The sequence below is a fragment of the Pleuronectes platessa genome, chromosome 24, assembly GCF_947347685.1.
Source record: "Pleuronectes platessa chromosome 24, fPlePla1.1, whole genome shotgun sequence".
NCBI classification, from domain to species: domain Eukaryota; kingdom Metazoa; phylum Chordata; class Actinopteri; order Pleuronectiformes; family Pleuronectidae; genus Pleuronectes; species Pleuronectes platessa.
In genome coordinates, this window is record NC_070649.1 from 4,129,914 (window position 1) to 4,151,183 (window position 21,270).

The window sequence follows — 21,270 nt, forward strand, 5'->3', positions numbered from 1 at the left end:
GGTTTGGCAGGATTATAAATAGTGTCTGTGGTGAGGACAGAGGAGGCGGAGTCTGATCTGAGATTCTCGACTTTCACTTTGAGTCTCGTGCATTTCTTCCACCTCTCAGCAGCAATGAACTGATTCTTTCACCAGACGATTTGAGCTTTAATGTCTTTTTATCATCGTTGACATGCTCCTCTGGCCGCGGACCAGTAGAGGTGTGGATCTGAACTGGTTTCTGGCTGTGTGAAGCGACGGAGAAGGGAAGATGTGGCAGAGTGTGTTCGTGCTTGCAGCCCTGTTGGCTCTCGTGTCCTCACAGGCTGGTGAGTCCTGTCCTTTACTTCCATCTGTTAGAAAATGACGCTTTTTCTGGATTATATTGGATTGTTTGGGTGTTTTTGTGCAGGTTGCGTCGATCCACTGGGATTTTCCACTTCCACTGACCGCGCCCAGTATGAAACCGTGTGTACCCACTGGTGTTTAGGGAGTAGCTCATGTTCTCAGTCAGCTGCAAAGTGTATGAGGGATTTGATCTCGTTCTTAAAGTGATAATAAGAAAAACACATTCTAACCCAGATCCTGATGTCGACTGTGCAAATGAGTCATGGAAATGGAATCTCTCTCAGAGCTTGCCTTGGAATAAACCGATTTTAACTTTCTCTTCAGGATTAAAGTTATTTATTGATTGTTCTTACTAAATTAAATTGTACACAGTAAAGAAGAACTGTTAAAAGATAATTCGGCGTGATTTATTTACAGATACCTAAACAAGTATTGGCTGAAAATAGGGCTCTTATTGCAGTGTAACTTAATGACGCCATTATGTTTCCTGTTTATTTATGTTTACATTAGTGAAAACCTTTAAAAAGAGCATTTTACTAAATATTTCTGTGGAAAGAAACAATAGATGTATTTGTAGCTACACATATAAAACCTCCACTCCCTGTAATAAAACTAATATGACCTTTTTCCCTGAGATATAACATCGGAACAACTCTGTCAGGTCCTGTTCTCTTTTGTTGAGGTAATCGAAAAAGAAAATAGTGAAAATTGACATTTCAGTGCCAAGGGGAAGCCTTCAGATCACTTTTTGTCTACAGCCAAAAGTCCAAAACCTAAAAATGTTGAAATTACATTTCAATCAATCAATCAATAATTAGCTTTTTAATAATATAAATAAATAATAACCAGTTGCTTGCAAAATAGCAGCAGCTTAATGTTTAATTAACTTAAAATATGATTATGAATAGTTGTATTTGTGGCAGCAGCTCTTTTGGTTCAAGAAGCCGGGGATCATGGGTAATTTACACCGTTAAGTTGTGTTTCAGTTTTATCTCTTGACCCGACTGCAGAGGGCGCTGCTGCTCAGCAGTTTCACATAGTGTTGCTTTAAATTGACAATCGCCACTCGGTGTTTCTTCTTCTGGTCGCTGCAGAGATGAAGCTTCTGAAGAAGGTGGGCGATGACGTCGTCCTCAGTCCCAGCTCCGGCTCCGTGACTGGTCCCATCAGCAACATCATCTGGAAAGTTGGCCCGAACATCGGCGTCCAGTGGGAAACAGCCGACCCAGAGGTTACCTACTATCGTCATTTTAAAGGTAAGCTGACGCTTGGAGGTACAACAGTTGCATTGTAGGATTTCTACTGCACTAACACTGTGGGTTTTAAAGGGCGCACGAGCCTGAACACTTCAACTGGAGCGTTGACAATCAGGGGACTGAATCGAAATGACAGCAAACTGTACACACCAGAAATCAACAGCATCGAGACCACTCCCACTCTGCTCACCGTCCTCGGTGAGTCACAGTTCAGAGACGTTCATCAACCACGAGGACATTTTTTAATATTCATCTTTTTTGTTCAGCTCCAGTCCCCGTTCCCAAAGTAACTGCATCCTGCAACGAAGAGAAGAGCAGCTGCACTTTGACCTGCGATGGAAACCTCACAGACGTGGAGCTCGTCATCTACAACTGGAAGTCAGATGACGTCTCACTGAGGAATTCTTCTAAAGATCACCACGTTGAAAAGGTGGCGTTCGTGTTGTCTGAGTGTTTGTGTCACGAGAGACGTTTCAACGCTCGGAGAATTGGGTCCGGCTATTTTCTTGAGTTTGTGTTTCACATACGGAGAACGCTGCAGGAGATTGTCCAGAACAGGCGAGGGGAGGAGCCTGGGTAGAAGATGCAGGACATAACATAATCACATTTAGTTTCCAGCACGTCAACAATGGCGTTGAGATATTTGTTTTCTTCCAGTTTCACACTAACGCTCACCCACTCGCTTGTTGTGACAGTTCCAGACACTTGACTTGGAGGTTGTGAAAGGAAAATGCTCTGGAAAATGTTTGATTTGACTAAATATGAATGATCAAGATGAAAATAAGCATTGATTCTAGTCCTAGTTTTATTTTCTGATTCATTTGTTGTAATATGACACTTGTTGTGTATGACTCATCTCTCAGGAGGAGAGTCTGAGTGTTAAGGAGTTCAGCTGCCAGCTGGAAAATCCAGTTAGTCTGGAGAGCAGCGAACGCATCGCCAACCCGTTCATCACCGACACGACGCGTGAGTTATATTCTACAGACGTTTAGGAGTTAGAGTGTGTGACGGCTGCATGAGCAACATGGGTGTGTCTGTTGTTGTTGTCTTCCCGCAGCTGAAAGGAAAGTGAATATCAACACTGGACTCATGGTGTTCCTCTCTCTACTGGGAGCTGTGGTGTTGCTGGCCGTCATACACAGGTGGAGAGCAGGTAGGAAGCTCTCTACAGTTAACCCCTTGTGTGAAGCAACAGAATCCTGCTTTGTTTAGTAATGGCCGCTGTGTTTATTTCCTCGTAGGGATGTGGTTCTTCCAGAAAGGTAAGAGAGACATTTTTTTAAACCTTTCAAACTAAAAGCATGTTAAAGAGTTGTGAGTAAAAGTTTGGATTCTAGTTTTTTAAAATAGCTTTGACAGTTCTTGTTGGATTTCAGTTTAACTTCTTTACATAGTCGATGAGACACCTTAAATTCAATCAAGCTGACAATGTGATAAAGACCAAACTAACGCATTAGACTTGAATAAACCACATTCAAGCTCATGACATCACTTCCTTTTGATATATTCTGGCCTCCGTGACATCACATCCTCTTTGTCTGTCCCCCCCCCCGCAGAATCCATGCCTTGGGAGGCAGGTCAGTAACTCAAACCACTCGCTGTTCCTATTGATGCCTTTAAATTCAAAAAATTCATTCTGTTTGTCGCACTTTACAGATTTTTGGAGCAAGGACGAGAGGGGATGTAAGTTTGAGCCACAGCCCTTATTATATGTTTGTCAAATGTTTTCATTATGATAATAAAAAAAACTGATATCAATATATATCACCAATACAGCAAGAGATGCGGAGACTAATGGAACCACGACTCGTCGAGAACGGGGAGGAGACGACGGTAACAGATTCAATAATCACATGTTGATGTCTCTGTAAATGTAAAGTTTTCATCGGGTGTGTGATTCTGTCGTCTGTCCTTCTATCGTCCCTCAGAGGAAACTGCGATGACATAAACGGACAAATGGAGAAAAACGTGCAGAAACAACGATCCCACATTCCACTCAAAAGCCACAGAGAAGGTTTCACACTTGAAGTAGATCTCAAATCCACCTGAGGCTCGCTCGGAAAAGAGATTTCAGGACAAAGCCAGGAAACTCAGCTTTCCTGTGACCGACAGCAAACCTGGCACCAACCGCTGCCCCCCCGACTCATTAACCCGGCGGCCGGGTGTAGTTTCTAGTGTGGATGTAACGCAGCCTCGTGGCGTTGGAGCACAGCAGGACTTTCAATAAGGTGGAAGAGGGACGCCATTGTGTGGTTCAGGCCGACAGCAACAATACAGGCTTTGTGAAGAACTTTTCCACCGACTCCTCTACAGCCAGTTTGCTAACTCGTTTAAATGTGGGAGAATTTTTAGCTCAAGGTCAATCAGTTCTTGTTTTTGAATGTATGATCTTTTTTAACTCTTCTATTTATTTGTCTTTTAAATGTTACCTCTGTATTTAGCTCTGAGTTCTGAGAGATAGATGGTTAAATGTTTGGTTTTGCAGCTTTTCAACACATAATCAAACTAAAGCAAAAAAGAGCAAATTGAAATATCGAGAATAAACTTGAAAAGAAACGCAGACATAAACTCCCCATTTTCCACATGTTGACTTTTCTTGAAAAGCAGAAGGATGAAAAAACCTCTTCCTCTTTTTTCCTGAATAAATTGTAGCAGGTGGCAGTTTTTGCTCCGAGTCCTTTTTGTACTTTTTTCCTTGTCGTTTTGAAAGCTGAGGATATTAAGTTTTTATTTTAACCAACAAAAAAGCACTTGTTCTTTTTACATTTGGGAGTTTTAAAAGGTTCGAGACATTTCGAAACCAGAGGCACTGAGATATTTAAAGCCTGTCTGCTGACGATTTGCTGCAGTGTGAGAATATGAAGATAAAGATATGTACAAGTGTTCTTATAAAGGTGATATTGAATAAACGGAATATCAAATCACGTGTTTTGAATTTCCATGTCTGCTCTCTTTCCCAAAAGTAAGTTAAAGAATTAAGTGAGTGTGGAGGTTATACCAGGATTTGACCACTTGAGGGCAGCAAATCAACACATTTCACTCACTTCACAGATATGGAACATTTGCTTGAATGCACTGCAGAAGCATTTTAGGATAAACAGTAAAAATAACTGGATTTTCTTCCAGTGTAATATGATTATTCACTGTCTAACCTCTGCTCAAACAACTGTTCTCAGCTATATTAAAGACGAGGAGAAATTCAGTTTAAATGAAACAATCTGCTGAGTCGCTATTCAGTCAAAGGACAAAGGAAGAAGAGGAGGAACAGAAACCGGCTGCTGCACATGTTAGTAAAAGACTTAGAAGGTTTCATCTCCTCTCTGTGTTCAGCTGCAGAAACAGTCGAGGGAGAAAACCCGACCTCCTGCTGAGAAGTGCAGGAAAACAAACAAGAATCAGGCAGATGTAGGTCTTCACACTGCGATGGAGGACCGCAGCTGACCAAACAACATTCACATCAAATAAGTACAACACAGTTTTAGATATTTAACATCCTTCTTAAACTTGTTATTGCAGCTGCGAAAATCCACAATTCAATCTCAAGAAAAGGACGAATAATGATTTATGGCTCAAGAAACAGGGAGTTCTTCCCATTGGTGCAGTAATAGACAACAGAAGGACTTCAGGACATGTGACATGCATCACCCAGCAGTGGCTATCAATCACCCCACCTAGAAGTCACATGACCACTGAGGAGCCATTTATTGGATTATTGCTCAATAATATTTTGTTTCTCCAGTGCAGGGCTCCAAAACATTTCAAATCAAAAGCATCTGAGTTTTAAAGATCTTTTGGGACCTTAAATATTTACAATAATAACTCGCTCTGCAATAAAACATTGAATAAATATGGTCAACATCAAAATAATAATCCAGGGGCTTTGTTTTATCCACCAAATGTCATTTATTTGTGAATACAAAATATCAGTCATATCAAATATCAGTTTTCCTTGTACAGCATTCAGACAGATTCACAGTTTCATCAATTCTCAGCAACTGTTTCAATTAAAATAAAAAACATCTATACATTGTGAATGTAATCCCGGTCAAAGCTCAGTTAACTTGAGAAACAGAAGCTAGTGTGAGAAGTGTTGTCGTGAGTTGTCTTTCTTGCTGAACGTGTGTTACATTCCCACGTTTCCCTCGGGCCGGACACCAGCACCTTCTTCAGACTCTGATAGTAAAAATAGCAGAGTTCTAACTCTGGTGTGAGGAGGTGACGCTCGTCTCTGAGCTTCGTCTCCTCACGAGAACCAGGCAGAGAATTAGCAGCAGGAATATTGACTGAGATACTGAAGTTAACCAATGTGGTGATAAAGTTTCATATGAGATTTGTTCCTACTCAACGTATTGTTTCTACATTAAAAATGGTCGTCAAAGATCAACATTATTAGTGTTCAAACAGAAATAAGAATCAATTAAAAATCCAATCACCATAAAATCTGCAGACGAAGTATTAGGGTCACTTTAAGAAAAGCTAAAATTGGGTAATAAGAATAAAGTTATATTTGCAATTTAATTTGAACAATTTAATATTACAAGAGTAAAGTCTTAATTTACTGAGAAGAAAAAGCTATACATTTCAACTAAATCATAGTTCAGAGAAATAAGTCATAATATTGAGAAAATAAAGAATATTGTTTGATGAGAAGAAAGTCGGAAGAATAAGGTCTGATTTAATGAGAAGAGATTAAGAGAATAAAGTCATAATTTAAAAGAGAAGAAAGTTGTAATAACTTTAGAAAAAGTATTTATATTTCAACAATATAAGTATTTAAAAAAAGATCCTGTACTGAGAACCCACAAGGATTCTCATATTATTACGACCTCATTCTCGTAATGTTTATTTTATTCCCTACATATATGATTTTAGTTTTTCTAGAAGTGGCCCTAATACTCAGTCATAAGAAAGTACCGTTCATAATCTGATTTTATAACAGTGTGATGTGGAAACTATTCAGATGTGTACAGTAATTACACTGATGTGGTCGATTCTTTTCAAATGGCACTAACACAGTGATGATCTAACACTAAGTGCATCAGGAGTGTCGATGATAAAAACAAGGCTAATGATCCAAAAATCATTTCAGTGATTTCACACAGTAAAGAATTGAAAGAGGGCAGCTCATAATGTTACAGCTTCAGATTCGTTTCCTATACAAAATACAACAGGAGCTGAAGTTTGGCCCCTTGTGGTTTGTCTCTTCACTGAAGCATAGATAGTGTCGGAAGATTTTCCTTCTCACAACAAACCAGCATCCAAACAGGAACAAATACACAACTCTCCCAAGACGGGAACATGAGGCACTTCTATGATTAAGGCTCAGCAGCGAATGCACCTCTCCATCGACTTCACACGAGACGATTTCAGACACGGACTCAGCAAAATGTGCGACAAATTGTGTGCGGACATTATCTAGAATTTGCGTTTGACACGTAAAGGATGCAGCGACAACAGTAGACATTGAGGAGAGGGGGTGGAGCCTGGGTGGAGCCGGGGTGGAGCACGTACGAGACAGGACATGATGTTTAAACTCCCCTGTGGTGATCACATGTTTATATTTACAACACGTCGGCTCTAACCACCAAAAGCTCTGGAATCTCGTTGTATTCCCAAGTTGAAATCTTCTTTTTCATCCTGAGGCATTTGAATTCTTCCAGTTTTGTACCCGACGCGTGTGAGAAATGACATCAACACTTCCCCTCGCTCGCCATGAAATTTCTGGACATCTCCCTGCTCCACTCTCTCATTTGGCTCACTCTGACATTTTCCAGACTTTTACTCGAGGCGGGAAAAGTTTCTGAAGATGTCTCGAGCAGCACCTCTGGAAAAATTCACGGAAAAAATGTCGGTGCACCTCTGAAAGCAGCCGAGCTTCGTCTTTCTCGACGTTACGCTCGGGCACTATTGCCGTTAGAAAAAGGTTCCGCCTCTGAATTCACTCCCATGGGACTGAGCTCTGTGGGTGGGGCCTGACCGTTGGCCACGCCCCCTTCCTTGGGCTGGTTTCTGTAGTGCCGGATGATGACCACAGCGGCGCAGACAAAGTAGACGACGGTGATAACGACAAAGTAAATAAAGAACACCAGGAACTGTGGAAGGAAAAGTGAATCTGATTAAACAGACATGCTGATGATTCTATCAAATACTGAGTGAGAGGCGACGTGACCACGATCAGGTCCAAGCAGGACGTTGTTGGGAGAAAGGCTGAATACGTTCACTGTCAACAGCAGTGAACGTATTGTGAGAACCCCCCCGTAATTATATGATTTGTTTTGTGACAATAAACAAAAAATTGAGGTAAAATGTAACTATGTTGACAAAATAGATGGTATATAGTTTTTAGTGTTTTTATTGAGGCTTCCCCCTGTTACTTCTATGTAGAGGACTTCTACAAGTACAACAATGCATATTTTATATAGTATAAAATATAGTATAATACTATTTTCATAGTATTAATACTTTTTGTTAAAAAGCTCGTTGAAGGACCATCTTTGAGTGTGGAAACAAAGTTTTTTGCCACAGCTCGTTCCGTGATGCTCTTATTTAGATTTGTAAATAAACTTTGTTTGTTTAAAACATTATTATTAAAAGACAGTTTTACCTGTTGGTGCACTTCCAGTGCCAGGCCTCGCTTGTCAGCAAATATGAGGATGATGATGCTCTTATTTAGATTTGTAAATAAACTTTGTTTGTTTAAAACATTATTATTAAAAGAGTGTTTTACCTGTTGGTGCACTTCCAGTGCCAGGCCCCTCTTGTCGGCAAATATGAGGATGATGATACTCTTAAGTACAGTCCCCAGGAAAGTGTTGATGCCAAACACTAGTGCACACAGCTCCTTGGTGAGAGACGAGGCTATCTGGTATCTGCGGAGAGAACAGAGGGTTAGACTGAAACAGAAATCAGTAGGTGTATATAAGTCAGTGTGTACTATACGTTACAGTCAGGTCATAACGGAGGAAGGAGAAATGAGCACTTGAACAAACACCAGTGTGATAACAACTACCTTAAATGACACAAAGCATGTTGGAGAAGTATTTATTTGACGTGTATTTTGGGCTCATAACCTACACACTGCATACATGTAGTCTAAAAATACTTTACTCACGTGGCAATAGGCACCAGGAACTGATAGAAGCCCCTGAAGAGGACGTAGGAAGCGTAGCACACCCAGATGCTGTCTGTGGTTCCCATGAGCAGCAACAGACCCGCCTGCACGGCTGTGATGACAGCGATGACCAGCTCCGACCACACGTTCCATCGGATCTTCACGTATCCGGCCGCGAAGGATGTCATTGCACCTGCAGAACAACACACGTCAGTCAGATCGACAACTTCAGTGCAAATCCTCACTTCTCCAGTTTAAATATTTCATTCCGTCAAAGTCTTAACTATATATTTACACTTTTAGCAGTGTATTTATTTAAGAGTTGACGAGTTTACTTGTCAATGTGTAACTTACATCAACGCTTCTCTCTACTCATCATGAACCTGCTGTCAGATTTGGTTTTGTAATGTTGGGAGTCACCTTTGTGCTGGTTACTGAGCAAACTTTGATGGTTAAGCCTGATGTAATCACTTCAGAGTAAGAGTTATACAACCTCCAAAATGCAGTTTACATTCTTCACATTATTTGAGTGTGAATATGACACTTTTCTTACACTTTTAGACATTTGGGTGCACAACATTAAACACAATAAACTCTTTATTTGGCAGCTGTTTATCTAAATATAAATTAAGTCAGCTGGAGATGCACCCAGGTTAAAAAAAGGATGGAGGAATGTGGAACTGACACCGACTGACAATGTGCACGACATGAAACATTCTAGTAAGATTCTAAATTCTGTAGCTCCAAAAATGTCTCACTCAGTAATGTAGAAGCTGCATCCACTCCCCCGTTGTAAACTCTGTGGTTCTCAGTGGCGGGGTAGACCTTGTTCCACAGGATGTGGACGTAGAACAACACCAGGTAGTACCCTGTGGAGTTGAACACCCACCACAGGGACCACAGCCTCAGGTTCGGCTTCCTGACCACGTTTCTCACCTCCAACAGCATCTGCACCAGGACCAAACCCTTCCAGCGCGATGCGGAGCAGGGAGGCGTGGCGGAGGAGGACTCGCTCTCTTTAGGCTTCATTTGGTCCAGTTCGGATCTGGTGACAGCCGACGCAGGCAGTTCCTTTTGCTCCTTAATGCGCTGTTGGTTGAAGAACAGGGAGCGTTTGGGCCACGGCAGGCACATTGACAGGAGCAGGCCGAAGCTCACGAATCCCAGGGATATGGCGTTGAGGGTGTAGAAGCTGATGTTGCCCAGAGACAAGCAGAGCTGTCCGAGCACGGAGCTGGTGAACACCCCTAAGAGGATGGCGGAGCGCGAGTATCCGGCCACTCGCTGGTAGAGGAGGGGGCTGACCAGGGAGAAGATGTAGGAGGAGTAGGCCACGCGGCACCCCATCGTGATGCCGTAGAAGAACTCCATGAGCTGCATCTCGAGGAGGCTGGAGCCGAGGAGCAGAATGAGCCAAATGACCACCTGACTGATGCCCTGGACGACGAGGACCGGCTTGTAGCGCAGGAGGTCCGTGAGGAGGAAGGCCGGCACCAGCACCGCCATGTAGGAGTACGTCAGCACCGGGGTGATCTCATTGGTCACCTGGGGGGGACAGACATAAGAAAAGAAGCTTGAATCAAGGAGGTGGATGAAGGTGTGGTGCTTTTCTAAGTGTGACATTTTTATATCTGCAGTTGTAGTAGATAATAGTTGAGAGGAAACTTTAAATCAAGAGCAGCTCATTCCAGAGAGTTTGGTAAAAGCAGGAGTATAGTAGGTGTCTGTGTTAATATCAATATCACCAACTCAAATTAAAACAGACATTGAGTCGAAGCTTCAGTCCAGGACAAAAAATGCTGGAAATATTTAACATGTTCTCTTTCTCTGAATGTGAATTTGGCAGGTTGACAACTGTTGGTATCAGGTCACGGTCAAATCAGAACAAAGTAACACAAAAGACCTGAATCCTCCATTCCTCGATGCTAAGTCTTCACAAACTTGTTTCAACTTTGGAGGAATGTGACCTTGGACCTCGGTAAGATGGATCAGCTAACGCTCCACAGGGCACTCATTAATTTGACTGCGTAACGGCTGCTCAGAGGAAAAGCTGAGAAAGTCTCAAAGTTCAGTGTGTAGCCTGTACTCTACCGCGAGTCTCTATCAATGTTTACTTCACAGTGTAGAGATTTTCAAAATGCTGCAGCACTTCTTTTCATTTACTGAAGTTGTAACTCCAAAGGAAAAATGTTTGGATCATTCAGACCAGGCAGGACATGACTTGTAAACTCTAACGGCATCTCTTATACAATTCCAATCTGACATCTTTGTCTCCCACATGTACAGCTCCTCTTCTTCATCTTGAGGTATTTGCTGTCTTCCTGTTTAGCATGTTAGAAACGTCATCAACCCTCCCACTTGTAATTTTCCGGACATTATCCTGCTGCACTCTCACATTCCTCGCTGAAAGCACAGAACCAGCACTAACACATTTTAGCCTGCAGACTCAACTGACCTGTTTCATGGTGAAGTTCTTCTCGGGGCTGAGCAGGTATGGGGTGATGAAAGACTCCCCTGGCCGAATCGATGACATAAAACCATAGAAGCACAGAAATATCACTGCCCACTTCCACGCTCCGGGGTCCGGGGTGTCCTCTGTGGGCGCCTCGGAAGCAGAGACGACTTTCTCCACGTCTCCGTCTGGGTGTCCATCAGCCGCCTCAGACTCCAGCTCTTTCAGGTCCATCTCTGCGTCCGGTCTGTCCCCACTTTCTGCTGCATCCTCTGCAGCCATTATATCCGCCGGCTGGTGGTGGGCCACACTGTGATGCAGAGCGTGGCTTGTTGTTGTTGTTGTGTCAAATCAGCATGTGAGGACTTGATTTGTTTGCCAGAACTCCTCCTCTTCCACAAAAGACTTAGCAAACGTATCTGTCTTGGTTGGAGACTTCAAATCACGCTGCAGGTTTCCCCTTCAACTCCTCTGGGTCTGTGCATGCCCGGGACGACTGACACTGTGCAGCAGGTTGGGGACGAGCTAGTTAAAGTGATACATGCTGCTGATCGCATGTAAGAGAGAGTGTTGACCTTTGCCTCACTCCGCACGGGGACATTGTCTGGTCGCTGGCTACCCAGTCGCAGAGTGTGGTGTCATTGTTAACCTGCAAAGATAACAGTGTTGTTAGTCGACCTGTTCTCACACAGTTGAGTTTTTCTACTGTAGAAACACAATGTGACAAAGCTGCTTTACCTTCAACAAGTGAACTGTGATTATTAGATTAAATAAATGTGAATCAAATAATCAGTTAACTTAATTAACCTTAAATTTACTTCTAATGCTTTATTACCATAACAGATATAATAAAGAGCAACAGATAATGAAGTAATTACTTTATGGCGACACATGTGACTGTGGATAAACCAGGGTCATGCTTCTTCAATCATATGTGTTAACTCAGATTAAATAACTTTAACTTCATCAGTATGTTTTAAATAATTTGTTTATTATGTTTTGACCATAATGTCGAAATGTAACACATTGAAGAACTTAATATACATAAACCCCCATTTATATATATATATATATATATCTGCAGACATGACACTTATTCACACACAGACAGACACTTATATATACAACACACATATACACACAAGTACAGACATTTGCATACTTGATACATACTCACACACAGACAAACACTTATACACACATATATATACACACAAGTACAGACATCTGCATACATGACACATTCACACACATATGAACACACATGCATACACATACATACAAATACACACAAACATAGACAAAAAGTTAAATCCAAAAGAGAAAAAGCAGAGAAGAATCAGATTAAATATGACAATAATAATAATAATATCTTCATAGTTTGTCTTAGTGGTTTAAAGACAGACCCAGTTTCCCTCCTGACTGGTCATCATGACCTCGGTTACGTATCAGTCCTCCTGCTGGGAGTTATGATACATGTTAGCACACCAGTGCTACACGTGCTAGCATGACAAGCTAAAGGCTAAACGCGTTAGCCGCTAATGTGCTACACGCACATTTAACGCAGGATTTGAGGTGTGGGTGCGAAGTTACGTACATAGAGACACGGCTCGAGCACCATAGCTTCTGTTAGCAAACACTCCTCATGTAGCATCCACAGAAAGTGACTGAGGCTATTCAAATCTAACGCAAAGATGGGTCCAAGTTTACAAAGCGCTGGTCACGCGTAGTAGTTTAAAAACGTAAAAAAAGAGCGTGATAACGCTAAAGTGAACGTCACGTACCTCATGTGCTGCAGAGAGCGTCACCCCGAGTCTGAGACACATCTCAGAGGAGCGCGTGAAGGCATTCACACCGCGCGGGACTCTGGGAAATGAAGTCCCGCGGTGTCATTTGAATCAAGCTTCATATGGAACGATATTAACTGATTTTAACTTAGTTTTATTATTAAATATGAGATTTGTTTATTAGAGCCGAAGCAATTTAAAGAATATTATTCATATTTAATTTATCATGTTTATGTTGCAAGAGGTTTGTGTTACATGCCCGCCACCTGCTGGACAAGCAGTGTAATAGGGTGTTCCTGCCACGAGTAGGCCACTACTACTACATAATAATCATAACAATAATAAGTTAATAAGAATAAAAAAATATATATATACAGACGTGTTTAAATGTTTTTTGAGATTTTTATTTGATATAATGTAATGTCAATAACTCTATACTACATGATAAACATTATTAAATTAATCAGAATGAAAATATATTTAAAAAAAATTGTAAATAACTCAAATAAGTAATCTGTAATGAATAATTGTAAATATTTATGATCATTTAAATAATGATTTACAATGAATAATGCAATAATACATAAAAACAAATAACAGATTTACAGCGAGGCAAAAGAAAAGAGTAAAATAGTTTATTGTATCAGTAAGGATCATAACATAAGGCACACATACAGTAACTGAGGGTGGACGTCACACCGGCGTCAGCGTCTTTCATCACACAGCCACATCCAGTCTCTCTGCACAGAGGTCAAAGGTCACGACCTCTCAGAGAGGCTGAAATCAATGCAACACGGTAGCAGGCGAAACTCTGCAGCTCATAGCACGATGTCAAGCACGCGCAGCCTTTAGCAAAAATATATTCATATGTAATTATACACCTTTTCTACACACTGAAGCAAATTAATTATACAAAATGCAGTTAACTATCTCAGTACAATAACTGCTGAGCCGCCAGTAAGAAAGTCCATGCTCGAACGTTTTTTAGCATCAGAGAATTACAGGGTCAAAAAATAGTAGCAGTACCTTTGTCTTAAAACAGTTATAGCAAAAGACGTACAAGTCCGTATAATGCCAAAAATATTAGCTTCGATAAACAAGGAAACACAAAAGACATCTTTAATACACAAGTTAGAGGAGGACTGAAACGCTGGTCCCTTTCGGTGAAGGAGTGCCATGGCTTCTAGATACTTTTTGGTTGAAATACCAGATCCCAGAGTTCACGCTTAGTTTTAAGAATAAAATTGTAATATTTTGAGAGAAAAGTAAAGATAAACGTGAAGATGATAACTGTTGCATCATAGAAAAGAAAGATTTTTTTTAAATACCCTTTCTTGTAAATATGTTATTATGTATAATATATATTATTATTAATTAACTGCAATTTTTTATTCAACTAAAAAAAATTGTTTTAGTGGCAGTGGCCCCGAAACCTATCATGACAAATCAAATGAATGAATTCAGATTAACAGTCTTAGAGATTCTCTCCTTTAGCAAATGAACTTGTGGCATAAGAGACATTTATGATGGATAATTCAAAAAAAGATCTGATAGGTTGGTCTTTTCTGTGTCAAACATATATCGTACGTGGACATTTTTGAGAATCTCAAACACTGCTCAGTAATTTCAGAGTCCTCCTGTTGATATTATCTCGTGGTCCCTCCATCTGCCAGAGGCTAGTACAGGTAGCCTTCAGGGAAAGCCAGCCCCCGGGCGCCCTGCTCCCCTCCGTCAGTCAGGTAGGGGCCTTCCTCTTCGAAGCTGGGCAGGGGGAGTCCGTCCTCCTCGCTGGGGGGCGGGACGGCGTCCGGGTCGGCCTTCAGGCTCGGCCTCTGGTTGTCTGGGAAAGCCATGGAGAACAGCGCGTCCGAGTTGCACACAAACTTGTAGACGTACCTTTCCCCGGCCACCTTCAGGAAGAGGGGATAGAAATCAGCAACGATTGACATAGTTCGACTTATAAGAGTATATGAGTTAAGACACGGGTATCACATTATCCCTGATGATAAATGTGTAGATCCTTGTACCTTCTGCATGATGCCCTTCTCGTAGTAGTACCTCAGCGAGCGGCTCAGCTTGTCGTAGTTCATGGCCGGTCGATTCTTCTGAATCCCCCAGAGCCGAGCCACCTGGACACCACACAGGAGGATAAACCCATCAGACGTCTGTCTTTTCATTAAATACTGCACATATAACTATGTGTATACCGGTAGTCTGACAGAAGACCTGATAAAATACTAAACAATCCATTAAAATCTTTGTTTTCCTTTGACAAATTCCCACATGAGCTTGAGTCGGTGTCTGACCTCTTCGGGGTCGATCAGTTTGAACTCCATGTTGCGTCCCGTCCACACGATCAGGTGTCCGTGGGCCGGGTTGTCGAGCAGCGTGAGCAGGAACTGCCAGAGCTGCAGGGAGCCGCGGCGCTGGTACGGCAAACCCTCCTGCTTCACTTTACCTGCGAGGACACATTCATCAACTCTTAGTGTCACCGGATAGATCACAGAGAATAACCAACAGCCACCATGTTTTGTTCAATCTTACCCTCCAGTCTTTCTGGCACAACACAAGTGTCGTCATAGTACAAGTGTGGCTCTCTGTCGTGACCAAATCCTGCAGGGCAAGTCAATATAGAATCAGGAAAATGTGTATTTGTTTGAGTGAGAAACTCAGCAGGCTCAGCACACGCTACTCACCCATGTTGTTGTTCTGGTACAAGACAGAGGACTTCCCATAGGAGGACGACTGGCAGGTCTGAACCTCTGGAAAGACACAAATCAACACAATCAACACCATGAACCACAAGATCTCTGAACGCTGATCGATAAATACATATATACTTTGAATTATTTGTCTTCTTTCATTGGATTTAACAGCCTGCAACACTGAGAAATCCCATGAACCAGAGCCTTGATGGACTTCACAGCAGAGGCAGACAGATGTGGTCGTGTTTGGCGTTTCCACGAGAAGTCAGTGGTCATAAATATTAGATTGCAGCCGCACATCTGCACACACATTCATGTGACCCTTGCAGACATGTGCAGACGACAAAAACAGATGTGGAACAGCGTCTCCAGCTGCATTAAAAATTAACCCACATGATGAATGTTGCATTTGTAAGATGTGACAACACACACACACACAAACCTGCGTCGAAGCCAAAGTCTCTGGGCTCCTGTTTGATCGTGACGTGGTTGAAGGTGGTCTGCGGCTGGGCTCGACCCGGATTGGACGGCCCCTGCTCCGTGTACCGTGGGTCCACCAGCTCCTGTTTGAAAGCTCTGGGGCCTTGGGCGACCAGAGGATCCGAGAGGTGGCGCTGGTAGAGCGGGCGGCTGTCTCGGCTCGAGGTCGGGTACGGCCTCTGTGTGGTTTTGTCCGGCGGGAGGAAGGGCAGGCAGGGCTCTGAGAGATGCCGCTGGAACCTGAGTCAAGGGAGAGCGGAAGCAGGAGTTAGAGCGTCTCAAGGGAAGTTCTCTCTTGATTAATAACACAGTAATAACACAGTAATAACACAGTAATAATCACCTTTGTTCGCTGTTGAAAGCTGCGGCACTGGGACAGCCGATGGGGGGGCGTGGCAGAGCAAACTGCTGGTTTTGGCTGGTCTGCGGGAGGCCGTGGTGGTGGGAGGGGCTCATGGCGGACACGTGGCTGGGCAGGCAGGTACCGGTCAGCTGCTGGGTCGATGGCTGCAGCTGCCTCTGTAGGGGCGGGGGGCCCGTCGGATGGGGGGCCCCCCGCTGTAGTGCAGGTGTGGAGGCTGGAGTCAGAGCTAGCTTGCTGTCACAGGCACTGAGGTGAGAAGAGACGACAGGAAGTGGGTGAGCAATCAAAACGTGACCCCATGACCCTTCAATGTCACGGTTATCATGTGATGCATCAGTACCTGTAACTGTAAAGGCACATGTCAGCTTGAGGCGTCCTGCAGGGGGACGGCTCTTTGGACGGACTGGGCTCTCGTTTCACTTTGCTCAGGGGCAGCCCATGAAACATCACTGCAAACACACACAATGATTTTTGGTGTTTAATAACTTCCTGATTGCTGCAGTGACGACACCACCCGGCCGATGTTTCCATCGCACAATCTATCACGTGAGCTGTGAGTCGATTTGCTGAGGCGACAATCAGGCGACAATAAATCCACACACTGTACGTGTTTGACGGGAGAACAACATGTCTCCTTTAATGAAGCGATAGCAAAGTGCGTCTTACATATTAACGAATCTGTTATAAACACCCCTTTGGTTTTATTGCTTATTTTTAAATGTCTAAATGGAACCGGCCATAAATACGTAACAGCCGTGATAGTGATAGTGCAATAATAAAATAAATGATATTATAATTGACATATTTATTACAGGCAGCGTGAAGACACACACTCTGATTAGCAGGATCAGTTCATTGTTGGTTACATCGTTTTCTTAGTATGATTTTGTGCGTTGTGTGTGTCAGCGACTGCTCGGGGACACTATTAGGAGTCTACAAGAGGGACACACAAAGGATGCGTGTTGTTCTCCCGGCCGCTCGACTCTGAGCGCATCGCCATGAATATTAGAGGAGGAGGAGACGCAGCCACTCACGGTTATTGGACTGGAAATCTGGAACAAACTGCTCGTCATCGGGAACCTGAGCTGTCGGGGGGGAGGAGGAGGAGGAGAGACAGGAAATTAAAAGTCGTATTTTCCTGCAGATGCATCATACGTCAGGTTATTTCCTATTGTTATCCAGAATGTAGGAGAGGCGTGCACACTGCGTCCAATCAAAGCCTTTGATCAAATAGATTCATCCACAGTTCTCACCTTCTGCAATCCAGATTTCCTGGAGCTGGCTCAGATCTTGAAAAAGGTCTAGAAGACAGTTAGGAAACGAATACAAGTAAATATAGGAAATATAAGCAACACTTTCATAGATGAAGTACTTTGATACTTGCTGCCGTTATCTATTTTAGCTTGGACATAATTGAACTTTGACAAACTATTATTCATATTTATTGATCAGCATTCAGAGAAAACGTCGCTTTCTACACCTCTGATTTGATTCCTGCAGCTCTCTGTTCGTGCTGGCGTCCAAATCAACAACAATAACAACTGAGCCAAAGTGCAGATGCTAGACTTCTAACCGGAACTAAATATAACTCCTGTTCTGGCAAACCTGCATTGGTTATCAGTTAAATCTGGAATTGATTACCTCTGCCAAGGAACACTGTGTGCGTCTGCCTTTGTTGAGCCAGATTTCCACCTGACTCGTGGAAGGATGTGGTTCGAGTCCGGGAAGAACATGTTTAACTTTAGGGTGTGGATTCAAATCAGGGTGCAGATCCTGGAGTAATTTGGTTGATTGACTTTAAGGAGCTGTTGCTTAAAATGTTACATTTTGTTTACAAAGCTCTTAAAGGCCTCTCATGAGGTCACTGATCTGCTGACTCCCCCCCAGGTCATCTCACATCACTCCTCTCAGCCTTCTCTACTGCCGCCTGCACATTTTCCAAAGTTTGTCTTTCACATATGAAGAACGCAGCTGGAGATCCTAACCATCTGACATAATCTCCAAACGCTGACTCCTCTTTTTCATCCTGAGATATTAGGTTTTTGCGTCTGACTCATGTTACAAACGTCAACACGCTTTGTTGACATATTCTCAGATGCATTTTGGACATTTTACTTGGAGGCAATTTCGGACTAAAATTTAATGCACGTTTAAAAGCAGCGTTTTTTTAAAATTTTTACTTCATCTTGTCTTTTTTCTCTTTTACAGATTTGTATTTTGTCCTCTAGAAATAAATCTGACTTGTGTTAATCATCCATCACTTTCCCCCCCAGCTCTGACACAGTAAACAGACTTCTCTGTATGAGGCGTGATGAGCCTACCCTCTGTGTCCTGAGCCAGCTCCGTGTCCACAAACTTCCTTTTCCTGTCGCCGAGACACGTCTCTGCTTCCTTCTGGAGGTTCAACGACAAAAACTGCTCAGTGCACACAAACCGTCAAAGACACCAATGTGAAACATCCACAGTTTGCAGAAGAGGAGAAATGCATGTGAGTTAATGAGATGTGTCACAACTCACAGTCTCGGGGCCCACGAAGGGGACCTGCTGGTCATAAAAGCCGTCCATGTTGCAGGAGTCTTCACTCTGGAATGAAGAAGGGATGAGAGAACTTATTAGGGAAACCTTCAATGGTGGTGGACTAATTCCCCCCACCACACGCCCACTGGCCCAGTTGTGTTTTCCTAACCCCCCCTAACCTCCCACTGGGTTTACAGTGGCTGTAAACGCGTTGTCGTCAAGGAGGGTATTATGCAGCCGCCTGTAAATTCAGTCTGACGTGAGCTGCTGGCGTTGAGGAGATAAACAGACGGCAGACGTATGCTCACAATAAAACGTGACGTGTGGAGATGCTGGTAGACAAACAGAGGTGTGGAGATATAATGGCAATGTTTGAATTGCCATTGCCTTTGAATCGAGCAGGTGGGAAAAGATTAGTGCGCGAGTCTGACTCTGGATCTGTTGTTTTGTCTGAGTCGTCCCCTGAACTCCAGGACTTCCTCTGATCTGGAGGTTCTGCAGGGTCGTCTTTCACTGGGTTTGAACCGCACCAGCAGTTTGTGATGTTTGCTTCCAGTATCGAGTCTCACTTACATGTCAGTGCTTTTCTACTCTCATCTATTAAAATCCCATTATAATCCATTTGAATTTAGTAAAAGCTAATCCAGTCCAATTCAGTGCAACCTGAGGGTAAAAGTCAAAAGATGGAAGTCTCACATCTTTACCTTGTAATTATAAGGTGGTTATCTCATAATTACACCTTATGGAAGTTATAATTAAAAGATGGGTGTTCTTTCCTTCACAGTTTCACTGAGACCTCTCCGGGTTTGTTTTTGGAGACAGGGAGGAAACTACACAAACCAGCCCAGAAAAAGTGTGTGAAAAAGTCATGAACTTGGACTTTGACTTTAAACAGCCATGTTAACACGATTATAAATTCAGCTTATTAACACTTAAAGAACCCTGTGAGGATTAAAGTGACTAAATGTCATTTTGTTTATATCGTCTCATGTTACTTAAACAATTTGCAACAATTCCTTTTGTATTTTCCGCATTGCACTTTCATGACAACCTCTCTTCTACTTGTTGAAAGCTGCTGTTTACATTTACTTTATCGAATTAAAAACATTTGAAAAGTTGCCTCTGATTTTCACTTCCTATAAAAGGCAGGAGCACAACACGTGACATGTGATTCCTGTTGGAGGAAAACACCATAAAGTCGAGTGGAGTAAAAGTGAGAGATTTGTGAATGGAGCTCGGCGTGACGCACGGAGCGGAACAGCCGCGCGGCGCGTGCATGTCGGGAGCAGCTCCTTGTTTTTCTCAATGAAGTGAAACTTGATCCTCGCAGGGAGGGGAGGGAGGGAGAGGGGGAGGAGGAGGAGGGGGGGGGGGGGGGGGTAACCATTGAGAAAATTGCTTTCGCCATAGAGAAAACCTCACGACAGTAGCAACACGCACATTCACACACACTCACACATTTACAGTTGTGTAAGAGATGACACACGCGGGGGAAATGGACGCAAAGTTCCCTGTGATCCTGAGAAAATGGCGTTCGCCTCTTCAACCTGAGCCAGCGGGGACGACACGGTCCCTGGAAGCCCCACAAAGAACGCAACACACGCACACACTCACGCACGGCTTCTTCTCACCGCAGTGACACATCAACACAGAGGGACTCACGCGTTCGGTGAAGTTGCGTGGCAGCGTGGAAGTGAAGTGGACGTGGTTCTCCTTCCTACATCCCCCGCAGCTCCGCGAGCACCAATATATCAAAACACGCCGAGCGCCTGTGGATTTTTCTCAATGGAAGAACTCCGATGCGGGAACTGCACCGAGCCCTGTGCTGCGCTGTCATTGGCCACAGCGCCGAGTCAGTCAGGGGATTAGCCAATCAGCGTCGAGAGTCCTCTGACGTGCGTGGCTTGAGTGTTTTATGAATGGCTCCATGGAGCCACAGCTCTCTTAAAGGGCCAGAGCCGCATTTCCATTACAACATTACATCGTAGTGATAAGATTACAAACATTATTATACAATGATAAAACAATATTACAATAATCATCAATTGAATCATCTCATTAGATTACATTATTTGTGATAATAACATAATAATGAACTCTATAGTGTCAATAACTGACCATTATGAGAATATATCATTAATACACACATTAACATACATTAATTTACTTAAATATATTACAAAACAATAATAAACAACATGTATTTTCCAGCTATTCCTATTATTATTATTCAGCGGCTTTCTTTCGGAAACTGCAGACAGTTAGATCCAT

General features: G+C 42.9%; 3 protein-coding genes across 4 annotated transcripts; 1 reads left to right on the forward strand and 2 right to left on the reverse strand.

The window, feature by feature from the left end:
* Positions 1-38: 38 nt before the first annotated feature.
* On the forward strand, positions 39-4,507 carry LOC128431149 (uncharacterized). Its single transcript, XM_053417378.1, has 11 exons — positions 39-308; positions 1,422-1,583; positions 1,656-1,781; positions 1,850-2,013; positions 2,447-2,549; positions 2,641-2,736; positions 2,825-2,845; positions 3,140-3,160; positions 3,240-3,266; positions 3,360-3,416; positions 3,512-4,507. Exons 1-11 carry the CDS (start codon positions 251-253, stop codon positions 3,529-3,531), a joined length of 855 nt encoding a protein of 284 aa, XP_053273353.1. The 5' UTR covers positions 39-250; the 3' UTR covers positions 3,532-4,507.
* Positions 4,508-5,462: 955 nt separating this feature from the next.
* slc19a1 (solute carrier family 19 member 1) lies at positions 5,463-13,007 on the reverse strand. Of its 2 annotated transcripts, none has more exons than XM_053417383.1 (6): positions 12,931-13,007; positions 11,150-11,795; positions 9,453-10,239; positions 8,695-8,887; positions 8,311-8,452; positions 5,463-7,675 (listed from the first exon to the last, which is right to left on the reverse strand). In XM_053417383.1, exons 2-6 carry the CDS (start codon positions 11,426-11,428, stop codon positions 7,475-7,477), a joined length of 1,602 nt encoding a protein of 533 aa, XP_053273358.1. In that variant the 5' UTR covers positions 11,429-11,795; positions 12,931-13,007; the 3' UTR covers positions 5,463-7,474. The 2 variants fall into 2 exon arrangements, with proteins under 2 accessions (XP_053273358.1, XP_053273359.1); XM_053417384.1 differs by lacking the exon at positions 12,931-13,007 and adding an exon at positions 12,744-12,900.
* Positions 13,008-13,552: 545 nt separating this feature from the next.
* On the reverse strand, positions 13,553-20,818 carry LOC128431005 (ETS translocation variant 5). Its single transcript, XM_053417193.1, has 13 exons — positions 20,662-20,818; positions 19,000-19,065; positions 18,804-18,876; positions 17,736-17,783; positions 17,517-17,567; positions 16,823-16,931; positions 16,462-16,728; positions 16,081-16,358; positions 15,630-15,695; positions 15,478-15,546; positions 15,240-15,391; positions 14,961-15,062; positions 13,553-14,843 (listed from the first exon to the last, which is right to left on the reverse strand). Exons 2-13 carry the CDS (start codon positions 19,045-19,047, stop codon positions 14,610-14,612), a joined length of 1,497 nt encoding a protein of 498 aa, XP_053273168.1. The 5' UTR covers positions 19,048-19,065; positions 20,662-20,818; the 3' UTR covers positions 13,553-14,609.
* Positions 20,819-21,270: the final 452 nt, after the last annotated feature.

Coding starts and splice junctions, on each gene's coding strand:
- LOC128431149 (XM_053417378.1), top strand. CDS start 251: ATGTGGCAGAGTGTGTTCGTGCTTGCAGCCCTGTTGGCTCTCGTGTCC. Junction 2,014..2,446: donor AAGATCACCACGTTGAAAAG/GTGGCGTTCGTG, acceptor CTCATCTCTCAG/GAGGAGAGTCTGAGTGTTAA. Junction 3,417..3,511: donor AGAACGGGGAGGAGACGACG/GTAACAGATTCA, acceptor ATCGTCCCTCAG/AGGAAACTGCGATGACATAA.
- slc19a1 (XM_053417383.1), bottom strand. CDS start 11,428: ATGGCTGCAGAGGATGCAGCAGAAAGTGGGGACAGACCGGACGCAGAG. Junction 8,453..8,694: donor TTCCTGGTGCCTATTGCCAC/GTGAGTAAAGTA, acceptor TTCTCTCCGCAG/ATACCAGATAGCCTCGTCTC. Junction 7,676..8,310: donor CACTGGAAGTGCACCAACAG/GTAAAACACTCT, acceptor TTCCTTCCACAG/TTCCTGGTGTTCTTTATTTA.
- LOC128431005 (XM_053417193.1), bottom strand. CDS start 19,047: ATGGACGGCTTTTATGACCAGCAGGTCCCCTTCGTGGGCCCCGAGACT. Junction 17,784..18,803: donor GCTGGCTCAGGACACAGAGG/GTAGGCTCATCA, acceptor ACTGTCTTCTAG/ACCTTTTTCAAGATCTGAGC. Junction 15,696..16,080: donor AGACTTTGGCTTCGACGCAG/GTTTGTGTGTGT, acceptor GTGTCTTTCCAG/AGGTTCAGACCTGCCAGTCG.